The sequence below is a fragment of the Varanus komodoensis genome, unplaced genomic scaffold (assembly GCF_004798865.1).
Source record: "Varanus komodoensis strain SLA01 unplaced genomic scaffold, ASM479886v1 scaffold16, whole genome shotgun sequence".
In the NCBI taxonomy this organism is placed as follows: Eukaryota; Metazoa; Chordata; class Lepidosauria; order Squamata; family Varanidae; genus Varanus; species Varanus komodoensis.
The window spans coordinates 20,986,104-21,011,257 of NW_025335468.1; the positions used below are offsets into that span (position 1 = coordinate 20,986,104).

Genomic DNA, 25,154 nt, shown 5'->3' on the forward strand with positions numbered 1-25,154 from the left:
CTGCTCATCCAAATAGGAACATAGATGAGAAAAAGCCAAAGCTGAAGAAAGGCATTCCTGGCCGCTGAGTCCACCTAGAAGTCCAGGGAGAGCTCAGGGTTCAGGACTACAGCTAAGCTACAAACCCTGTCCTGGGTAGGTTGAAATTTCCCAGTTAGAGTGCCCACCAACAGTGCCTCCATCTTGTATGGATTCCGCTTCAGCTTATTGGCTCTCATTCAGCTCATTACTGAACAGTCTAGGACAGAAACTGCCTCATCTGGATGAGGTGAAAAGGCGAGGTAGAGCTGGGCACCATCAGTAAATTTATAATTTATTTTATGTATAACCTGCCTTTTTTCCTTCCAAGGAACTCAAGTTGGCTTACATAATTCTTATATGATGTGAATAAAACATACTTGTGCTGCTATGAGTTTTCTGTGAGTCTTCACAAACATTTTCCGACATGCATTTTGTTCAGTGTAACTTTTTCCAAACATTACTTCCTTCTTGCATCCTCTTTTCCCACCACAAAAACTGCTAAGAATGTCATCTACTATGGATTATATCAGCTGTGGATATGTTAACATAACAAAAGGAAAAGGAGCCAACTATTTTAAAACTGAATCTAGAATCTAAATTAGGTTTATACATGCAGAAAATTTAAAAACCAATTTAAGCATTATTTGTGATAAAAGTAGGAGATTGCTACATCAGCTTTGGAAATATCAGTTTGATATATTTTAGCAGAAAGTATATTTACAAGGAAGCAAAGACTAATAGCTGCCCCAAAGCTTCTTGGGAATCATCATCCATTACAACCTCTTAGTTTCCTGGGTACAGTGAATGACTTTCTCACAATGTAAGAGGATTGAGAATTGCTCTTTCCTAGCACATTATGGCTGCTACTATTTCATACATTCAAAGAAAATAAAATATTGGAAATCAAGCTACACAGAATATCTTGGGATTTCTTGTCATTCATTCACAAATTTTTGTATATTTAAAGGGGCAATTAAGAATTGTTGACTTAAATTTCCAGAGGTTGGATCCATTGGTTTCATATGAAAGAGATGCATAAGAGATGTTTCTCCTCCTTCCTAAAGAGGTTCTTCCAGGTGGGAATTTGTGGGAACTATGAGCTGTGTGATGGGGAACTGCTGAGGAAGGAAATATTGCCCCGGATTTAAACAATTCCCCACTCCTGTGGTAGTCTCTGTAAAATGGTCCATACTGTTTAAGAGTACCTCCATATCCTTCTGTGAGGAGCAGCAGCAGCAGCAGAGAGAATGAGGAAGATTAGTTACATAACTGACCTTCTGCACACACAAGCATTAGATTCATCTCATTATTTTCCCATTTTTGAAATTCAGATTCCTGCTATATTCATAATAAATACTACGGAAGGTATTAGAAGAAATTTGCATTTACACAATAGCAATTAATTTAGCCTTGACTGTCTAATTGCTTTTTGTTACCTTTTTATTGTTAAATGTTCTAAATTTTTAATTTAAAAATATATGTTACACAACTCTCTTTACTATGTTCTCTTTCTCCACATTAATATGGTTGTTATGCAACTGTAATAAATCAGCTACTACAGTTTGAATTTTCTTATCAAATCAGTACTAGTTACAGAAGGAGAAACAAGTTTATTATCTTACACACTCAGTAATTGATAATTATAATCCCTATTAGTGGATCCTCACAAAATTGCCTTCTACCACTATATCCTTATTCCATTGTTCTTGACAAGAACTAGGCACAATATCCTTCACCAGGTACTGCAAAACAGATTTTTGGAAATTATATTAGTGAGCATCTTGTGGCCTCTAGACAGCTTCTATTCCCAGATTGGGAACTGGGAACTCTGACCCCACTCCCCTTTGTAAGCAATGTGGAAACACTTGTGTCAACTCCTGAGATCAGGAAAGCAACCTTAGAGAGCTGGAGAAGGGGGCATTTCAGAGGGCAGGGAGGGGAGAAGACTGAAGAGGCTAGAATGCAAGCTATCCTGAATCCTCTCCAGTCTTCCTTTCCCCTCCAAAACATTCCAACTAGATGAGGGAAAAATGCCCATCTGGCCAAGTAGACCAAGTGGCAGGACAGTGGCTTTAAACTATGATTAAAGTGGTAATTTCATTTTGTTGTAATCTGAATTGCAGCTGTTTCCTTTAAACTGAGAAGACCTCTCATATCCTTATGAGATAGCCCTTTAATTGTAACAGTCTTATTATAGAAAAACTACCTTAAAGGGTTGCTTTCTTTCCTCAATTAGATGAACTGAAAAGTTAATCTCTCTTTTAAAGAGACCTTTAAAAGAAACTCACTCATGTTATTTGACTTAAAATTAGAAAAAAACCCTTAGATGGCCAATAAGACTGCTAAAGGCTATTAGATTACGTGATTTAATTTACTAGACAATTTAAGGAGCTTCATTGGAACTGTGATGCCCTAAGCAGCCTGTGCAAATTATCAGAAAAGAGAAGCTGTTTTGGCTCATGAATTTTTTGGTTCACATTTGTTTAATCCTGAATATTTGGTTTGTATTACTGGTTTGTAAACTGCTGCAACTACTGTATATATTAGACAGAGGTAGTGATGTATGAGAAATCTGTTTTGGTGGTGGGAATCCACTGAATTGTCTTAGTTCAGATCCCTGAACTCCAGCCTTTCTCTTTGCTCTAAGCCCAACTTGCACGGGAATTTTACATAGGTATCAAGCAGAAAGCAAGTTTACTTGTGCAGGTACAGTGGTACCTCGGCTCACGAGCGGCTCAGTTCAAGACCAATCCAGTCACGAACAGAAATTTTGGAAAAAATTTGCCTCAGGTTGTGAACCCCGCGTTGGGTGACAATCACGATCGTGGCCATCTTCCCTGCACAAACACTCCAAACAATAACCTTCTCCGTACCTGTCATGCACACTGACTCAGAGGAGTCTTTGGCATGCATAGAGGAGGAGGAGACTTCCCATGGGAACCAGGCTTCGATGCAGGAATGTGTGTATGTAGTGCCAGTTGTACAAACGCCCCCCCCCCACTCCCTGACAAAGCTCTTCAAAGAGAAGAGGGCACAGATGGGAGTAGGATTCAAGGAGGAGCTGATAAGTGAACTGCAGTTGGAGGGCAGTCGGGTGGTTGCCGAGGGAACGGTTGGGGAACCTGGAGATAATGGCCATGGGAATGTAGGAGTTGGCATTAGCTCAGTAGGGGGGGTTGGAAGATGCGTGCTCTCACAAATGCACGCGCAGACTAGGGCAACTGGAGACAAGAGTTAGAAAGGCGGAGGGAGAGAAGTTTGTCAGATCCGCCCATTGAGGGGAGCCTGGGCAAGTCAAAAGTATTTCATAATCTGATTCCTCTCAGAAAGAGAGGACAACTTCACCATTATCATCATCATCATCATCATCATCATCATCATCATCATTGTCCTGTTAATGTATCTGCAACATTTCGTAGAATAAAGGACTTTAGCTTCAACTGTTTGATTTGTTGGCTTCGTTGAGAAGGGGCACCTAAGCCTGACGACACCGCCCACCACGAGGGGGAGTCATGAGGGCGTGCTCACTTCCGTCGACACCTTCCTGGCTCTGTGCTGCCACCCCACTTCCAAGTCGGAGGAAGGTCTCCTCGCAGGTGCTCACCCGGCTCTGGGAGGGGGAACAGGAGTGGGAGGCCAGAGAGGCGGGCGTGGGATGGCTTCCCTGGCTGGGAGAGGGCTGCGAGGAGGGAGGTAAGGGCTGCTTTCCACAGGTCGAGGTGAGGGGAGGTGAGGGATGGGGCCGTGGCTGGCCGAGTGGGGCATCCCCTGCCTCTCCTCGCCGCGTCTGCCCCCGGGATCAGCGAGGCGGCCACAGCTTGGCCCACAGCCCGGGGACGTGGCTTATACTGTATGTTTGTGGTTTTAAAAAATATACATATTTATTTATTTAAAACTTTTATAAGCCGTCCTTTATGTATAACATAAAGTTAAGGTAAAGAACAGATTAACTTTATTTACATTGAACCTTATGGGGAAATTTGACTTGGCTTGCAACCAATTCGGGTCGCAACCAGAATCGTGGAACGAATTAAGTTCGTCAGCTGAGGTACCACTGTATACCTAGCAAGGCTAGCTTGCTCATATGCTGCCTGCACTTCCATTGTGCAAGTAGAGTTCTGCTTCCACATGACTTGTGGGCTTTAAATACTTTGTGCAAGAACAATTCAGTGCAAAGGGGCCTGCTAGTGTTTCCAAGCCTTCGTGGACTTGATCTTGGCTCAGCTTGCTTCCTAGGCCAGGGCCAAGTATGGAAAAGAAGTCCAGCAGGTGCGAGGGAGCCAGTTTCCAGCAGGATCTTTGCATCCCTAGTCAGAAGGATATGACATTTTAGAAATTATTTTTTTAAATGATCTAACAGAACTTAAGAGACTTGTATCTAATTATTTAAATGGGAGACAGTTAAACACTTGTTGAGCAGTGACTACAGCCTAAGCCCAGATATTACTCTTTATCTGCTTTTGCTTAGTAAAACTGGCAAATCAGTATTCAGAATTTTTAAATTAATGTTTGGAGAGAAAAATATCACAACCAGCAAGAAAAAATAATCTTCAACATAGTTCAGCTTGGGGATGTTAACAAGATCCTTAGAAAGATTCATGCCACCACATTCATACTGATCTCTTGCCCCTCATGGCTTATAAAAACCAGCAGGCAGGGCAAAGGATTGGCACCTCTGTACTAGAGGCAGTGATACCATGCTGGCTTAAAGAGGTGGAAGTGAGGTCACTGCTGAAGAAACCCTCCCTGGAAGATCCAAATGATTTTAAGCCAATGGCAAATGTTTCCTTCCTGGGCAAGGTCCCTTAGTAGGTGGTGGCCAACCAGCTCCAGGCACTCTTGGATGAGAATGATTATCTGGATCCATTTCAGTTAGGGTTCAAGGCTGGGTTTTGGCATAGAAAAAACTTTGGTCACCCTGTATGATGACCTATACTGGAAGAGATGTAGGTGTGCAGCCCTGTTGATAATTCTGTAACATCTCAGAGGCTATTGATAGCATCTATCATGCTGGCCTTTTCTGACAACTGTCTGAATTAGGAGCACAGGTTTGGCTTCAGAATATGGAGAATGGGGGATACAACTCAGTCTCATGGATACCCCAACATGGGCTCCTCAGGGGCTAGTCTTGTCTCATGCTATTTGACATCTACATGAAACCACGAGTGGGCCCATCTGGAGCTCTGAAGTGTGCTGCCATCAGTATATTGATGATGCACAGCTCTATTTCTCCTGGTGAGGCTGTACATGTGATAACCCAGTTCCTGGCGGCAGAAATGGAGTGGATCTAACAAACTGAAGTTCAGTCCAGACGAGACTGATATGCCATTGGTGGGTGATTCCTTTGACCAGATGGAGGATGTTCAATCTCTTCTGGATGGAGCTGTACTTCCCTTGGAGCAGCAGGTTTGTAGCACAGGCATTATCAAGTGGCTCTAATAATCTCTCAACTAGATTACTGCAATATGTACACGGAACTGCCCTCAAATACAGTTTAGAAACTGCAGCTTGTGCAAACGCAGCAGCCAGACTTATAACTGGGACCTTATGGTCCAGTCACGTCTCTCATTCTAGCCTGTTTGCTTGGCTGTCTGCATGCTACTGAGACCAATTCAAGAAGCTTGTTTTAATTTATAGAATCCTGCATGGCTTGGCACCATAACACTTGATGAAACACCTTTTCTAAACAGAAAGTATCTGGTCACTACACTCAACGTCTGAGGCCTTCCTCCAAATATCACCTCCAAGGAAAACTCAATTGATGTCAACAAGGAGAGACTTCTTGAACCAGATTCACTATTTCTCCTGTGCCAGCTTAAGCCTGCCCTCTTTGCTAAGGCATTTACAAACTCTAAACAGTACACGAGAGTGGTGGAGCAGTACTGCCAGGTTTTTCCCATCAATTCTAGCAATATTGCCTAGTTTATTTATTACTGTTGTTCATTGCCTAGAGAGCGTTTGGGCAGTACAGAAAACAAACAAATGAACCAAGAACAATGTGCCTGAAACTAGTAATGAAATTTAGGAATAAATTATGCAGTGTTCGTTATTGGTCCCTGACCTCAATGCTGCAAGTTTGGAGGCAGAATGCAAGACCTGAGACAAGCATAATTCCAATGAATTGAATTTATGAAATAATAATTCAGACATTTTACTACTGAAGAAATACAATTAAAATCATTTGGAGTTTTGAAATTCATTAACATCATCTTGGTATATTCTGAACATTAAGTATCTTTTTTTTTTAATCAAACACACCTGTATTAAATAGAACAATGGACTAGGGCCTACCTTGATTAGGTGAGCTGGGATAGTGATGATGCATGTAGACAAAGATGTTCTGAGAAGGCCACGGAGTGCATACAAAAATTTTGTGAGACTATGAATATTTTGTGGATTTTCATAACAACAAATATCATCATCCCATAGTACTGAACCAAGGCTCTGGATTCCAATTCTCAAAATGTTTCTTGTTTTTTTCTATCAATATGAAAATAGAAAGGAAAAAAACATTTAGTGGAACCCGAAACTCCAAATGGGAAAAATAAATTTTAGGGCAGTCTTTCATTGTGCATGAGGGGTGTGGTAGTGTGAGTGCTAGAAGAAATGGAACTAGTTTGCTACCACAGAAATCTGGGAGTAAAATAGATTGGCACTCTCAAGGTTTCTTTTTGTTGCCCAATACCTTTAAAATTAGATGTCCAGATGCTTTGCCATGGGTAGTAAAGCCTTTTGGATATTCTCTCTTTTCTCTGAAAAGTTGATTCATTTGGGGTTGGGGATGAACAGAAATGTACTCCTTTGGGAAAAAAAAGCAAGGGGAAAAGGAGGGAAGATATCGTGGCCATGGACAGGGGTCGGCAACCTGTGGCTCCGGAGCCGCATATGGCTCTTGAATCCCTCTGCTGCGGCTCAGTAGCTCAAAACACGTGATCTGCGACCAAGGCTCCCAGTTACAGAATACCAATAGGTGATGATGAGGCATCCACTCAGGAAGGCCTGCTAGCTGGTTAAGTATATTGCTACATTCCTATGTTATTGTGCAGGGAAAGAGTGGAACAAGCTTCCTGCAGGTTCTCATGTTACACAAAAGGAAATGCTGCTGAAAAGGTTCTCTTTGTCCAAATGTAATCTCCTTCCTCTGAATGATAAAAACTGCGCTTGCAGCCTGTCACAATTCACATCACTTGACTGTTTATCTGCTAATCAGTCACTAAACACACCTATATCTGTGACTTCCCCCGGTAGGCCAACCATGGATAAATCAAAGAAAAGTTTCTGAAGAAAACCGAACATTTAATGATACATGGGTAGATTCATTTGCTTTTACTGCTGACGAACTTATGGGGTTTGCTATTTAATGCATGCAGCCCTTTAGCACTGACTTTGACTCTTCAGGAAGCTGTTCTCCTATTCAAAATATATGAAAGGAGTCCTACTAGTTTATAATGTAAGATTAAAATAACAGTTTTTAGTGGCTGAACAAGAGCTGCAGCTAAATCATAATGAAGACATAGCGTTAAGGTAAAAAAATGATATATGCAGTGTTATCTTCATTTTAGAATGAAGCGGCTCCCAGTGTTTTCTTTTGTGCGGGAAACGGGTCCAAATTGCTCTTTGAGTGTTAAAGGTTGCTGACCCCTGGCCATGGAGGATGATCCCATCCCAAGCAGTTTGACTAGGGAAGATATAGTCATCCATGCTGGAAAACATGGAAATCCTTGCTTTAATGGACAGAAAATATAAAAATTACTAGCACTGAATTCATGGGATTTTAGTTTTTAAGGATATGTGTTGTATCCCATCAGCCATTTCCCCAATTAAACAACTTAAGCCAGCAGAACAGATAGAAGACAAACAAATCTGCAGCAGCACTCACTGCCAGTGCAAATCTGCTCCAGATGCTTGAGGGGCAGATTTTGCTGGGGTGTGGGAAACTGAGGGAAAGTCCTACCGTGCAAGTAGAAATCAGCTTGTGTGATGCTGAATTTTGCCCTAAGAATTGTAGTTGACTTATTATATATGCTGATCACAGAAGTCATGCTTAAATGTAAAGACAATTTGGGAAAGGATCTATAGGGTAGTGGCAGAGTTTGGATACTCAACATTCCAGCTTCAATCTCTGGCACTTCTAGTTTTAAAATAATGACAAGGTAAACAAGTGATGGGTCTGTGACACTGGAGAGCTATTTCCAGTCAAACTAAGCTGTCTAAGTCTGACCAAATATAAGGCAGATTCCTATGTTCTCATTACAATTTCCCACTGTGACAATATTATTCACAGAAGTGTAACATGAGTGCTTGGTGCTCAGACACATGTAGATAACCAGCGTAAAGTGAGCCAGCAAGACTTGCTTTGCATGTAGCAATGACTCACAGGGCAGCTTCACATGACATGACAAGCACTGTGGTTTTCACCATTGTTGGTCTATTGTGTCACCCAACCCCTGTCCTGGTATTTCTGTGTGCTGCATTTGGTTTTGACAAACCACAAACAAAAACAATGATCTGTTCTATGGGGACCACAATTGCTTGTTCTGTCATCTGGTCATCTGTACCAGAGCTATATGGTTCTGGTACTGAGGCCAGAACCATATAGCTGCTTGGCAAGCCATAGCAAGAAAGAGGGGATTAGCATTGCCTCTCCTCAACACGGCTGCCCAGCTGCCTCTTGCCCTGCTGTTCATGCATGGGAGGGGCTTTCCTTAGGCACTTGTGAAGAAGCTGGAACTCTTTTCTGAAGTAACGCCCAGTGGATTTCCTTCCCTTTGCCTGAGCATGGACTGGGCATCCCCTCTGGCTCAAGCCATCTCAAGCAAGAGGGGAAGGTGCCTTAAATGTCATTCTTCTGGGTGATTAGATCTTTTCTTTCCAGGAAGTTTATTTGGCCATGAGTGGTTGCCCTTTTTATTCCATCATTTTAGTATTTTACTGCCACTTTTCATTTTCACTGTTATTGTATAAATATTAATATTTGAATATATTGTTGTTCACTGCCTGAAGCGTGATGGAGAAAAGGTGGGGCATAAATGTTTTAAATACAAACATACATGTTTTAAATAATGAACAAGAGAACTAATAAGTGAAAAAACTGTTCCCCTTCCAATTGCTTTAAAACATATGCACAGAAATACCATTCTGTATGTCTTAGAAGTGGCTTTATCCATTTCTAGTTTCTAGTACAATTTTAAAAAATAGTGGGGACATACTATTTAGGTGCTATTTTTATCCCTCACCTAGTGTCTAAGGGAGAAAAAAAATTAAACTCTTTTCCAGTAGCAGGTTATTTACTGTCTGCTCCCAGGGTTTTCATGTCACTTTAGTGCTGTTGCTTCCGATATTCTATGATTTCCTGCTTCCAAAGGACCTGTCATCATGTTGGAGGAGCAGCTCAACATACTGTACTATGGGAACTGTTATGACATGCCTGTTGCTATGGTAACCAAAGCAAGGTGCCTGTCAGGGACCAATTTACTTCTCCAGAAGGGCACTGCTACTACTAAAGAGAAAACACGCCTGTTCATAAATCCAGGAAAATTCTGCATGACAAAGATTAATAAAAATGAGTCTAGAATAAAGGCACATTTAAGAAAACCTAGATTTAAAAAGATAAATTAATCTGACATTCACTGTCAGCATGTTGCATTATTACTTGATTTTGGAAAAAAATAATGCCAGAATTAACACTGCAGTTAACTTTATGATACTTAATCAGTTTGGTGAGTAAAGATGAATGTAAAATGTCAATAAATTAACATCCTATACATCTGATTTTAATTGATGCCATTATTTATCGTACCACAAGAAAATAATGAATACATATTATTTCATATAGAAAAGATGAGTCAAAAGGATGTGTGAATGTAAGTTGTACTGAAGATGAGGCTGGGATTTGGCATTCAACATTGATGTGAAGTGCAACAGTTGAGATTACACCCTATCACACCCTCCCATGACTGAACAGAGTCCTTACTACAGACATATGAACATTCCTTCAGAACTTGGCCTATGAATCTCAATTGTTCTTATTATATAAAATTCAGGGTATCTGTTATTTACATTACATTAAATTTACAGCTCACCTGTTTTCCTCTTGGAAATAACTAAGGTGGTTTACATAGTCCTGCTCCTCCTCCATTTTATCCTCAAAATAGGCCTGTAAGCTAGGTTAGCTTGAAAAGCAGTGATTGGTCCCAAGTCACCCAGTGACCTTCATAGCTGAATGAGCACTAGAACCCAGGTCTCCTGATTTCCAGTCTAACCCTACACACAACACTATACTACACTGGGTCTTCAATCAGACAGCCCCCCAATCCAATGATGGTTTTTTATGCATGGGAGACTATGCTGGCAGGACATTCTCCCACAAAAACAGTGCACAGGAGAGGGCATGCCAAAGATATGATGAGAGAAAGGACTGTGCCTTTAGAAAGGCCAGGATTAACAGTAAAACCAAAAAAGTATAATTTTCAATAATTTTTAAACTTCAGCTCAAATTCCATGTTGCACTGAATGCATATGACTTACTGAGAAAGTGTTTTATTAAGCAATGTGTTAATCACGGACTAGTAAATGCCTTTATTAATGGATTGATGTTGCCTTTGGAAAGCCAGCTCACAGTGGTGGAAATCTGTACAAATCTGAATGCATCAAATTTTCTGACAATGACACAGACTACTCGTCAGTCTAGCTCAGTATTGACAATTCTGATTGGCAATGCCTCTCCAGGGTCTGAGGAAAAGTCCACAATCATTACCTTCCACCTGATGTCAGAATGCCATAGATTGAACAGTCTGAATACAAAGCATGTTGGTCTATGCATAGCGCTGCAAAATGGATTATAATCCTAGCCAGCACACTTTGTGCCAAATCTCCCTTTCAAACGTTATAAAATTTAACTTGCATGATTGTAAACAATACTGAAGATGCTTAATACCTGGGGAATGGCGCCATCATATCCTTGCTCATAAATGATCTTCCGAATGGAATGAAGCAGTCTGGTATAACCAGGGGCTGCATTACTAAAGAACAGGGGTGAGAATGTGAGATTTAATAAATGCATTGTAACATTGGCTAAAACATTAAAATATGCAGGTTTAAACATAAGATAGTTGATCAGGATAAAACAAACCCACCAAGTAAATACAGTAGACAACACAGGCCAATGAAGATTCACCAGACCCTATAAAGCTCCTCATTCTGATCAACACATTTTTGGGTCAAGCTACAGAATAAATCTCTTTTGCCTTGCTTTTTCTTTGTATCTGCCTACCCCAGAACCAGACCATCAGCCTGTCTCTGACCTTTTGTCTGCTCTAGAATTCTGTATCTCTAGAATTTTGAATCCAGTACTGGATGCACTTGGACCAAGAGCCTTTTTTTCTGAGTTTAGCAGAATACATTCATTAGTGTCCTCTGACACCATGCAAAAGTTAATGCATGGAGAGACTAGGGGTATTAATTAAACCTACAGCGAATGTAACATGTTTATGCATGTGCATAGGAAAAAGAAGATAACTGTGCAGGTTGTCACATGGACATTCATATGTATGTCCCTATTTCTTTCGTAACAGGTACTTATAATGGTGGATGCTGGAAAAGTACAGCCAGTCACACCTTCCCAACATATTACCAAAAACAATTTAAAAAGGAATTAAGTACAAGAGCACTGTTTTCGCTGAAGGAAATTTGACTTGTCTGAAGCAGGGTTGTTATCTCTAAAATGTTAGTGGTTTAATAAAACAACTTAAAATAAAAGCACACTATATTTTATACAATCAACTCTGAAAACACCTGACCAAGCTCAATACATTAGGTTTGAAATAAACTTGTTCTTAGGCATTACATAATGGTTAAAACATTGCCTGTTTTGATACAAAATTTTGAAGTAGTAAAATTGGTAGTTTCAGCAACACAGATCTGCATGGAAAAGAATATCTTGCTGAAAATTACAGTCTAGCCATAAGAAAACAAAGGCAATTTTTGTGACTAAAACATATCCCAGAGCATGTAGCTATTCAAAATAATTTTATGTCTTATTGTATGATCTTCTACAAATCATACAATACATGAACTAAGCTTCATACAATTTAAAATGTGTAGTGAAAATAATTCTGACAAATCAAGACTAATGATGCACATTCAAGAGTCTTATCTTAAAACTACCATGTCAGCATTCATTTGGTTTTGCTGGTTTCAAATCCTAAAATATCCCAGTTACAACTAACTCTGGCAGCTTGAGTTACCAGAGTCTGTAAAATATGAAAAATTACTCAGTTTCTCTCAACAAAGGTTTGGACTGTCAGGATGATCTCACCTTCTGCTTTATTCACTTAATCATGTAAACAGATCCAAGGCTGAACCCTTATTATGTTAACAAGCTCCTATTCTTAAACTTTATGTTTATATTTAGACTATTGGTTGAATAAAAATCCTTTGCTTGGTAATCATACATGAACTTCATTCATTTCAATACAGCTATAGAACAGAAGTCTAATTTACATTCTTGAAGTAGCAATGACTAAACACACTCTAACTATATGATCAGCAATGAGAACAGTTCTCTTCGCAGAAGGTGCATCCACCTAATATGGGAGATCACATCTTGTTCTCAGTCCCCTCTACCAGCTGGCTTGTCTGACCCTCAATGTAGCATTTTTGGAGGCCTTTAGGGGCTGCTGTGGAGAGGAGGAAATGGGAAAGTCCACACTCAGCAGCTCTGTTGTATGTACCTAAATCTGGATCCAACCCTATATATTAAACAAAATTGTTAACTAGAATGCTAAAATATTATCTTTGTGAGAAATGAAAAAAAATAACAGATGTAATTTAAAACATCCCAGCTAAATCCTCCATGTGGAATTTAGTATTTAAAAAGTATGGTTGCAGGTGATTATATTTATTGAGGCAAGTCATCTTAAGCTAGTGGAAATGTTCACTACACAAACAGAAATACTTTACAATGTATAATAACTGCATGATTTATAACAATATTTTACGAGTCTCAGATATCTGTTGTATTTAAAAATTCAGTAATTTTTCTTGTAGATTTGTTATGAAATACATTCATTTTGCTATTATGTTTAAACAATAGTTTTCATTCTTTTTAAACAGTTTAGTAACTGATGAAGCAGGAGTTTGTAAGAAGGCATTCTAGTTACCACAGGGGTTCTGACTTCCCTATCAATGGCTTTTAAACATTTAACAAAGGGAAGGTTATCAAGAGGTATGACAAATAGGGCTATTATCAGGAAGTAGACTCCATTAGGAAAGATAGCTCAACCTGTTTTAGCAAAATGTATCAGAAAATCCATTCGCTATGTACATTTAAGCCCATCTACCTTTCTTAATGTTCACTCCTTTAAAGCAGTGAAGAATACAAGCATAATTAATATTGTTTCTTGGATATTCTTTCTGGTAAAATAATAAAATAATGTTCTGATCTAGAATGAGGAACACCGGAAGGCAGTTATATAGGAAAAACACTAGGAGACATAGCTAGATATAAATTATCACTAACTTTCACTCAAAATAATGACTGTGATCCTAAGGATCTGTTTATGCATAATTAAGGGAATGGTGTTCACTATTTTATGTCTCTCTCTTCTGTTTTAGATACTACAGTTTCCACAAATGAAGCAGAAAGTGGCTTTCAAAAATGACTTGAATATAATAAAATCATAGATAGTACACATAATTCCTATTTGTAAACAACTCCTTTGGGCTACAATGTATTGATGGAGATGCATGTATGTAATTGGCTGTATAAGTAATTTTATCATGACTGCACAACAAAATGTCCAACTACTTCCTTCAGATGTGGCATTAGTTTATACTGTTTGTTTAGCCATTTAGAAAAGTTCATTCATGTAATATGTCCTATGCTTGTATAATTTGGGGATTCTGGAACAATAAGAGCAGTCTACAAGAAAGCATGGGATGGCTTCTGTAATTCTTCTAGAGCCATTTTATCTTTTAAAAATGTAAGTGAGCAATTTCCAACCCACAAACCTAATCCAGCCTACAGAAGTTGCCCATCTGGCCTACAGAGAGAGTGCAACCTCAACAAGCCCTTTCTTCTCTCCAAGTCCCATGTCTTGGCCTGGCGATTACTAGATGTTTTGTGAGAAGAGAGAGAAACTGGAGAGAAATCTGATGGGGAGGGGGCATGTAGCCAAGGAAAGGATGTGGGTGAGAAATCCAAATCACAGTTGCTCAGGTGTTTTAAAATCAAGTTATAGCAGAAATAACTGTGATATGGATAGAAGGATCGGTTATACTGAAATTTTGTGAGCCCACAGAGAAAGACCAGGGCAGGGCTACAAGCAGATAGGAGCATGAACCCTGCAGTTAGTTGAGGAAACTAGAGATAGAACTGAAACTTGATAGGCAAGCGAAGGCAGAAGTCTGGATTACAAGTATTTATATTTGCTCAATCTACTACTGACAGTAAATCATTTACATGCAATTTGCCCTCCTAAGCAACCTAACCCCATTCTTGTACAAACAAGGAAAACCACAGGCTTCTTAAACTCACCAGGCTTTTATATCAGGACCTAAATCAGCTTCTTTAGGAAGGAAAAAGCCATTCCACTTAATATTCTGGATTAGTTCTGGAGCCATGGTTTTTGTTAAATCAAAGTAGTGTCCAAATTTTGTAAAGGCTGTCTGGGGCACCTGTGAAAACATATCAATACAATTGCAAGTCAATGAATACATGTTTGCCCTGCTAAAATAGAATTTATAAAATTCAACAATTCAACAGCTATTTTTGAAGCAGTCTAATCACACAACTTGTATACTAATTCTACTGAAATGCAACAGTCTAAGTAGTTACCATCCCCCTTTCTTTCTCTCACAAACACAGAAAGCTGTGCCTTTGTGGTGCGACCTAAGCCACTACTCTGCCTGCATATATGAGAGAGAGAGAGAGAGAGAGAGAGAGAGAGAGAGAGAGAGAGAGAGAGAGAGAGAGAGAGAGAGAGAGAGAGAGAGAGAGTTAGGAAACAATACAAGCAAGGCTAAGAGAGTGCTGATCTGATGGGAAAAGCCAGAATTGTCAGGGGCCAACCTATGCAGTTGTTTAATTCATACCAAATTCCCTAAGGGAAGTGGTTCCTATATTGCTGGATGTGTACAAGTAACAGAGGGATGCCATGTCACTTTGGATGACTTAAGGCAGGAATTGCAGGCCTCTGGTATTTTCAATAATCCCACACTGCAATCTTATACAACATACTGCAGAGAGCACTGGCATGGATAAGGTGGTTCTGATTTATTCCTTTAGCAGCGTGTTGCATTTCTTACTTTGCCACTTGAGTGCTAGAGGCAAAAAGCTCCTTCACTGGATGCTACACCTATTTTTCCACATTATGTGATCACTTTTTCAGTAAGGGAAGCAGCATTCCATTGGAAGTTCTACATGTTCACCAATGTGTTGAGCTATACAGGAACAATTTAAAAAAATCTCCCTTGAGTATACCTTGTGTAAGGAAATCTTTAGCATCCACATTTTATTTAAATATAAGTAAGAGAAAGTAGATAGATTAATGTTCCAAACAATAATTTCAGTAGTATACTCTCCAATTGATATGGGCATATCCACACAACACAATCTTCTATGGGTTATTTAATCCATGGAGAGGCTACAGGATGTGTGGGCAGTGCATGTTGCCACTATTCTGAATATGCAACCCTCACTCAGGAGTTCTCTTGCTGTATAAACCTGGTGAATGTGGGTTACTGTGTTTTTATGGTTAGGTGAAGGTTGTTTAACCCACACATAAGCCATGCTCATCAGGTTTGCACAGCACAGCTGCCCACAAGTGGGGGCTACACTTTCCAAAATAGCATCCATGGATGCTGTGGGTCATGATTAGATAACCCACAAGAAGCCATGGTGTGTTGTCTGAATCCAGCCATTATGCCTGTCACAGGAAGGCTGCACGGAACAGCCTCCATACGGCATCTATGCATCCTGCCATGTGCCACTGACATTATGTGGCAACTGTAATAAGCATTTTATACAGCTAGTTGCTTAACACATTGAAACTCTTAAATATACCAGCAAACTTTTTAAAACACTTTCCATGCAATGCTCCAGCCCAAAGTTCCATAAGTAAAAGAGTAAATAATAGTACACTTTATGCAACCAATGAAAAGGAAACTTCCAGTGGAATCAGATGAACTGAGGTGGTGATTAAAGAAGTGATCTGAAGTGTGAGTGACTTGCTCATGTATTTGGTTTGAAAAACAATTAAGACTGCAGCTAGTATATACTAGCAAGTTCTCTTGGATTATGCCTTTATTATCATGAGGCAAATAAAGTGACGGGGTGGATGGCACACTAAATAGCTGACAATTCAAGCCAACCCTAACAAACAGTGAAGATTTTTCCTGTTGAAAAAAATCAGTAACTACATGGCAAGAATTGGGATGTACTTTCTGTCTGTTGCCACTGTATATGCAAAGTGTTTTCATTGTTCTATTGAATATGATTTATCTTCTGCCCACTATGACAAGTTTGTCATTTACTCTAGGTAATATCCAACTGTGTAATTCCATTACCAAAAACTGCATAATTGTGTTTGTGTAAGTGGTAGTGCATTATGCTTATGTGAACTGTTGTGCAACTGCTTGCACAACCAAGCATACTTGGCAACCATCTGTGCAACAGAATTATTCATTGAAGCTCTGTTAGTGCTATTTGAATTAAGAGAATGACAGCATTGAATACTGCCCTTTGTATCCAAAAGCTTGCATATTCCATGTTAACTCAACATGGAAGCCTGCAGTATGAATGCGTGACTAACTCCACGGTTGCATTGGGACCAGTCACTACTGAGTCCCCTAATGCTCAGGCAATGAAAAAGTTACTGTCCATCACTACTTCTACTTTTAAAAATCATTATTTTCTTAAAGTGGTAAGTAAACACTTACAGGAATGATATCCAAAGCAATGTATTTATCATGATTCTCACAAGAATTTTCACACTGTTCATACTGGAGAGGTGAACACCATGCCAGACCACATGATGGCTGCTCCTCTTTACAGTAAATGTAGTGGACTCAGTGGTAGTCCCATCTCCTGGAAATACTTATTAGAATGATTTATATATTATTTTTCCACTTACCAAATAGCACTTAAGATGGCTAACATTAGAATAATGACAAAAATCAATTTAGGGCACAGTCTAATGGGGATGCCTGCAGCTTCCAAACTTGGAAGGTTACAGGCATCTTGGTGCAGTAGAAGTCTTGGTGTTCTTTCACCTTGCAGAAGACTCATTTTGGCTAAGACTTTTGTGCTTCATTCCTCTCCTCCCTCCCCCAAGAACAACTCTGAGGTGGGTTTTGTATCCTTGGAACTATAGCTGTTTTGGAAAAAAAAATGCACTGACCATCAGGGCAGGGTGAGAGACTTTGAATTTAGAATCCCAGCTTTGACATCAGAGCACATTTTCAAGATCAGTGTTGGGACTCTGATTTATCCTATGGCCAATCAGACAGCATCTACTGGCCAAAGAATTATGTTGTGAAAGGCACAGTCTGAGGCTTCCCAACATTGCCAGGAAATTTGAATTAAGTAGAGTCTCAGCTCCTATGTCCTAAGAGTCTGTGCTGCACTTCCAAGATGGAGCTCCAACACTACTCATCCCCATAGCTGGCAGCTATGCAACTGTGCCAGCTGCCTGTTCAAGATGAGAAATCAGCTAAAAGTTAGGGCTAACTGGTGTGCTGGAGGGGCCCGATAGCTTACAATATATCCAAATGATGTCTCAGTGTCTTTTACTGTCACTTCTTCTACACAGCTGAAAATGACTCTCTAGATCTAGATGAAATGTGGGGCACAAGCTGCAGAGTGGTGGAAGTTGTCACTACCACAACTCACACACTGCATTGGCTGCACATAAGTTTATGTAATCAGAGGCTTACATGCACTGAGGGCAAAGAACACTGGATTGCATCTTAGACATTTTTTTTGAAACAACAGAAGTTGCATATCAGATAATTAAAACATCAAAGAGACTTAAAATTCCTAAGTCAAAAAGATTCTTCCTGAACAAAAGTGTCTTTACCTGGTGGCAGAAGATAAAAAGAGATGGGGCTAAACAAAACTTCTACTTTACAAGTGGAATATAGCCATATGCATCCTGACAAACTTGGCATCCAACCACATTGGGAAGCAGACAAAGGATTCAGATCATATCTTAGGGTGCCAGCAGATTAATATTGGAGGAGACAGTCCTGGGTGGGTGCCCCAGCTTTATCAGTAATATCAGACATTTTGAATTGCACCTGGAAGTATCTTAGTAACCAGTGCAGGTATTCTAAAATGACCATAATGTACACTTACAACCATATTCCCATGAATACTCTTGCTGCTGGATTTTGGAAATTTCCAAAGACTCTACAAAAACAGACTTAAGTAGAATGCATTATAATTGTTCAATTCCTGATGTAACAAAGGTATATGTCACCATGGCTAGGTCTGATCTTCCCAGAAATAGGCTGGTATACTAGCCTAAGCCAGGTGCCCACCCCTGCCCCAAACAGAAAGCCCAGGTCCAAGAAGACTCACAAACCACATACCCTGTATTTCAAAGGAGCAATGAAAATCAGCATCAGGGAAAGCTAACATATCTCACCCCATAATAGCAGTCTTGCCATGGATCAACACATGTCCAATTCCCTCTGTGGTCACCAGATAAGGTGACCAAAGCCATCTCTGCCCCTAAACAAAGGCTTAAGTTATTTTGAAAGTGTTTGGTATTTATAATCTGTTTCATTGGAAATTTCTGAAGCTGAGATATCACAACACACTTGAGCACCTTGCCCAAGAATGATGCAGGCTTATAAGATGCAGGGCTCAGATAAAAGATGTTACCAAGCTAGCTTTATCACCACTACTCTGAGCTATATTAGAACAGAACCTTCCTCTGAGAAAGTATTCACAATTCTCAAAACCTGATCAGCCAGGTCTTGCTTCTTTTATGTGCTAGGATGGACAAGGGTCAAGTACATATGTGAATGTATTCATGCTTCCCACATCTTGTCTACACTTTCAGGTTGTACAAATTCAAAACTATCCATATCTAAAATACCAAAAGTACATCACTGACTTTTATAATATATGTGGTGTCCAAGTTGGACCAGATGTAATCAGTTTTATCTAGAAAACTGTATAGCAGACTGTGACAGGTACTTATTCATCCCTTATTATACAGTGTTCTCAACATAATATATTCCAAACTATATAAACAGCTCCACTACAGAACTTTCTTTCCATTTTTAACTGTTAATGGTTTAACTTCAGTTTTAGTGAGATGGTGCAGAAAAATGGGGAAAAGTATTTAATGGCTCTCTAGTTGTTTTGGCCTACAATTCCCAGGAGCCCTAAGCAGCATAGCCAATGATGATGGATGACAAAAGTTGTTTTAGTATAATACATCAAGTGACCACAAGTAGCAGTCCACCCTGAGAAGTCCTAGAGCAAGCATTTTGTGATTCTGTGTAGATGCAGCTGTAGTCACAGAGGACAATAGTGGCTGGGTTCAAATGAGTTCTAGCCTACATTTTGTTGGACTCAGTCTGGGTTTTCTGCCAACATCTCTGTAGCAGTTGTCCCACTTGTTTTCTTGCTCCCAGATCTCTTGAAAACTGGGGAGCTTATCTGGCCCTACTCAGCAGGGGAAGGAAGCTTAACAACAATCCTGTCAATACCCATGTTATTTATCCAGGCTTCAACAGATTTGCCTGCAAGGGTGACAGAAAAATTCCCAAGAACCATCAGAAAATCATTCAGATCCTTCAGCCTCCTGGGGCAAACCATCTTAATCAGTCTCTTGCCCTTGCAGAGGCCCCAAGTCCCAAAAAGACTAAATCTCACTAGGCAGTAAACTTCCATGGCAATGGAAATACAGAAAGTTCCTGAATACCCCAATCACCATTGTCGCAATTAAGCAGTAGTTCTCATAATGACCGGCTGGAAACAGTCTGTGGAGAAAAAGAACTCAATTTAACTGGTCTTCCAGTAGAGCTAATGAAACTGTAAATTGTACTTGTTCGAAACTCAGTGAAAGTAATGGGAGCTGCACGGTACTAGAACTGTAATCCTTCATACACATACCTGGGAGTGAGTCCTACTGAACTCATCAGGTCTTAACTCTGAGTTGCCATCCATATGATTATGCTGTGAAACAAAGTTTGGTGTTGTACCAGGATAATTGAAATGTTTATTATTTTAATGTGCAAGAGAGAGACATGTACCTATCCCTAAATTAGAAATCCAAATAATTAAAAAAATACTGTTTAATGTTACTCAGCTTGGCAGATAACTAAATTCACAGACATCTGCCAATGTTACAGAAAGTTGGTTAGATTTGTGGGTGGTCATCCATACATAAAGACTGTTCATACTGAATACCAAGTGTTGTTTATATAGTGTTATAAATTCTTAGTTTAATCAAGGGACTATATCTCCTAATCAGTAAACATTAACAGAAAGAAAAAGTCTCTTTTAATAAAGAAGCTAACTATTGTTAGGTTAACAGAAAATGCAAAACAAGAAGAACAACACCAAATTCAACTGCTAATAAAAATAAGATTCCCAAATATGTTTATTTATATCATAAAGCACAAAGTAATGGGCAATTACTTAAAATCATAATCCATGCTTTTACTGCAGTTTTGATAGATTACACAGTAAAATGCTGTGGAACAGAATTTTACTATCAAATCAAATTTGTGTTTAAAATTTAATTCAGAAGTTCCAAGTAATTTAGTTTGGGGTTCTCAAAGCAATTTAAACAAGGGCTGTTCTTTGCCCTATAATCTATCCTTTATCCGGATTACTGATCAGAATGTTTTTACTGCAATCTCTGCCAGAGCTCATCTTTTTATTGTGTACATCCAAGCCCCCTTAATGTTTTAGAAAGGCCTTGACTAACTGAACTTTGATCTGATGTCTTCATTGAGAAAAGCTCCAGGTTGCCCATTTCAGATGCAAATCCTCACTGAGGCCCAAGAGAGTTTAGTAAAGACAGCAAAAGAGAAGAAACAAGAAGTTTCCAGGATCCTCTTTGAGAATCCTGGGGAACATTGGTGTCCCTAATCCACACAGTTGCATGGATTAAGGTAGGTGATAACCCTTCCTGATTCTAAAGAATGAGCACAGTGCCTACAAACTGGGTGGAGACTAGGATTTGGCAGCAATAAAACACCAGGCAATAAAAGCCTGGCTATGTCAGAAGCCTATGAATAGACCTCAATGTACCACATTCCCAGGCCTAGTGGGGAAGCTTGCAAAAAGCCCACCTGAATCAAGTAAGCATGAATAATCTGTCTTAGCAGCAGCATGACCACAGAGACAGAGCAAAAGGGAGGAAAAACATATTTCTCTTAAGTATGAGATGATAAATTTATTAGTAGAATGTGGTTTCAAACCTACCCTTTCCTTGGGTTCCATGAGCTAGCCTGCACAAGGAGAAATAAACTAAACTGTCACGGAGCAGAGTGTGCCTTTATGCTACCGTCTGCTGTTAACGTTTCTAATTGCAATACTAACGTGTTAGAAATTCTCAGATTTAGGATGAATCAAAGCAGAAAATTGATTTCATGCTGTGACAGTTTATATATTGCCCTAAGAACACAAGCAGCTCATTCATTAAAAGGGGGAGTATATGAGTGAGAGGTAAATGAAAACCACGCATGCTTATACCTGCTTGCTGTAAACTAAGAAATATCTACTGTTTTCTGTTTTAATTTCGAATGGTTTGCCAAATACAGAAAAGTAACTTAACCACTGCTGAAGCGTCTGGAATTTGTAGCCAAACTGTGAATCTATGACATTAAAGTTGTCAAATTTCAATCCAGATGTCCCACTCATGCTTTTAAATATTCCATGGCAATGGAAGGGAATAAAATTGCTGTGGATTTCCCACATTTTCCCACCAGTAGCTTTCTACAAAGGAAATCATATGGATAGGAACAAAATTCATTTGCAGGGAAATTATAAAAGCCAATTTTATTTTGAAAATGTTATGTGTTGTCAAGTCATCTCTGACTTGTGATGACCTTATGAATGAATGCCCTACACAATATCATGTCCTTGACAGCCCTGCTTAGCACTTGAAATCTCAAGGCTGTGGTTTTCCGTATGGAATCAATCCATCTCAGACTTTGTCTTCCTCTTCTTCTTCTGCCTTCAACTTTCCCCACCATCATTGTCTTTTCTGGTGAATCTAGTCTATTAAGCACAGCTATTACTAATTAATATTTACCAGTGTTGCTATTTACCTTTACCAATAATTTAGAAACCATGTATCTAATTTTCTTGTATGTTGGATCCTCACCTCCCAATCCATGTTTGGAAACAGAACTCCTTAAGAACAGTGCAATCTTATACATAAACCAAGGTATATTAATACAGAACTGCAGCTTTAGAAAATTTCTTTCCCCCCACTCAAAGTAGCATTTGGTAAGTGTTTTGCAAAGTGTCCTGAAGGCAATTAAAGATAACTGAAGCATTTCAAATATTTTCCAGTGTGATGTGTACTTCTAAATGTGCCATAGAGATGATTCAAAAGTTCTTAGATCCAGACAAAAAATGAGGAAGAGTATAAGCCTAACCCTGATATGTTGGTAGTTTGAGCAGGCTGTGGTGGTGGGTTAGTGGTCCTCTGCTGAACCCCAAAACTAAATAGCAACACTGTCAGGAGGGCCACCACCATGCCAGGGTTGTTGGAAAACTGCCAAAGGCAGTTTTCTCACTACTAGTAGTAGGAAGAATAGCTTCAAACATACAATCTGTGGTAGGAGTCAGCTTCTTGTTCACTGGATCAAAAGGCACACCATTCCCACAAACCAACTTGATCCAGACCAGTTTACTATGCTAATCTTTAGTTAGAAGGTACCCTAAGAGGCAAGAATGTCATGGTAGAGTGGCAATTAACTTGGTATTTAGCTTTCCAGGCAAGGAGCATAGTTAACATCAGGATTATCTGTGCATTGGGAAACTATCAGGGGATCTGCTCTAGAGCAAATGCTATGAGAGAACATTTATGCTAGGATCTACAATGATAATACGTGAAATGTTTTTATTTGTAGTTCCCACTGCTAACCTCAGAGTCTGGCCACAGTGAACAGAGCTTTTGATTTTCAATTACTGCTTTCAGTTGAACAGCATCTTACAACAATTTTCACAATGCTTTCTATAAGCTCTAATACACTTTACATTTGAACATGGTGTATTAATGAGCCAGACTGGGAAGCTTAATTGTACTTTATAAAAATGGCAGTTTTCTGTTACAATGCTAATGTTTCTCCCCTATCTCTAGGTATGGATTTGATATTTTTCTATAACTTATACAGAATATTTTGTAATAGTTCAGCATGGCATATCAAGATTCATATTAATAAAATTGATGAGGTTATATGGTTATCCTAGAGGGTGTCTGATTTGGCATGTCACCATATATAAATCTTATCACTGATACAAGTACATAGCTATGTCTGTGCAATTACACTGAAAACCAAACATGCCAAGCCTTGTAAAATCATTTTGTCATATTCCAATTATATACTTTAAAATATGGCTGAACTGACTAGGCAGTTGACTGTATTTAAAAAACTGAAATATATAAAATACTGAAGCCAAACAAAGAAAACAACTACTTTCTAGGATTACGTACAGCAAAATATTCCATTTTATTTTGGATTTTTACCATACCTTTATTGAAGGCAAGAAAATAGCTAGCCTAAGGAGAAATATAATTAATAAAACACTAACAACCATAAACACAGTAGAATTGACCACTGGGCTTGTTTCTTACAAGTTTCTTTCATAACGATTAGTTTATAGTGACAGTGAAGCTGATATAATCTCAAGTGCTTATTTTACTTATTACGCACATGGATAAGCAAGTCAACAGCTTGATTCAATTCCATGCTTTCACTAGAGGGATCTACTAAGTACTATTCATTCAACCTATATAAACACATCTATGTTCAGATAAATTTAGAAAGCTATTTGGTATAAATAGAATGGATGCCTCTTGAAATCCTGTGCAGCAAATTTTATAGCTTCAATGTTGAAGTGCTTTTATTTTAATACTTTACCATTCTTATTACAGTTTAACCCCTTTAAGGTGGAACAACACATTAGCTGTCTAGCTAATGAAAAATGAATGTAGGGGTGGGGAATATTTGTGAGGTAAACTAGGGCCTTATACACACATAACAATCATCCAGTTTAAGGATTGTCACTGAATTGTGGCTTGACATTACATGTGAGCCCTACACTATGGTATAACAATGGTTAAACAAGCCAGAGTTCACAATTCAGCAAAAAAGCATGGGTTTACTCCCTGGGTTGTTCATTGTTTGTAACACAGCTAAATCATTGTGCAGAGTTCACATGTAATGAAAGCCCATGACTCAACAACAATGCACAAGTCAATGATTACTCATTCTCAACTTGTACTCTCTGTCTTTGATTCTATAGATGCCAATTCTCCTCTGAAAGTCCTCTCCAGGCCATTTTACTACAAATGGAAAAACCCCACAGAGGGACATTTGCAGCTTACAACTGAAACATGGTAGAAAAGTTAAGCATTCTTCCATACCTGAATGTGTAGTACAAGGCAAACATACGGGTTGATGTACTAACTATTATGAAATACAGTTTACCTCCAATTTTGGTATGTTCTGGTAACGCCAGGCTATTCTCATGGATTCCTGAGAATCATGCTTGGACACAATAGCTGTTTCTTCTTCCATTTCATTGACAGAAGTATTCCACAAAGGTGATGGAAGTTCCTAAATGAAACAAATGAAACAAAATGCACGTTGTTTAAAAATGCTGCATTTCTTGAACATATTAAGGAATATTATTAAATAAGATTACTGCTGTACAACAAATATTAGTAATGGTATTTGCAGTCCAATCTGTAGTAGTAAAAGTATTTGCTGATATACTCTCAGAACCTCTGCCTTGTTTGAGAAATCATGGTGGTCAGGTAAGGTGCAACAGGACTACAGACAGGAAAATGTTGTTCCAATTGTCAAAAACAGGAAACTACAGCCTGACTTCAGTATCAGAGAAAACACTAGAACAGCCGATAAAAGATGTAACA

General features: G+C 39.1%; 1 protein-coding gene across 1 annotated transcript in view; it reads right to left on the minus strand.

The window, feature by feature from the left end:
• The window catches only part of ELP4 (elongator acetyltransferase complex subunit 4), a 188,436-nt gene that overhangs the window by 127,788 nt on the left and 35,494 nt on the right, over positions 1-25,154 (minus strand). Inside the window, exons 5-8 of the mRNA XM_044426105.1 lie at positions 24,709-24,837; positions 14,558-14,697; positions 10,958-11,042; positions 6,313-6,501 (exon numbers count right to left, since the gene is read on the minus strand). Of these exons, the coding sequence (XP_044282040.1) occupies positions 6,313-6,501; positions 10,958-11,042; positions 14,558-14,697; positions 24,709-24,837 (543 nt within the window). The remainder of the gene's footprint in view (positions 1-6,312; positions 6,502-10,957; positions 11,043-14,557; positions 14,698-24,708; positions 24,838-25,154) is intronic.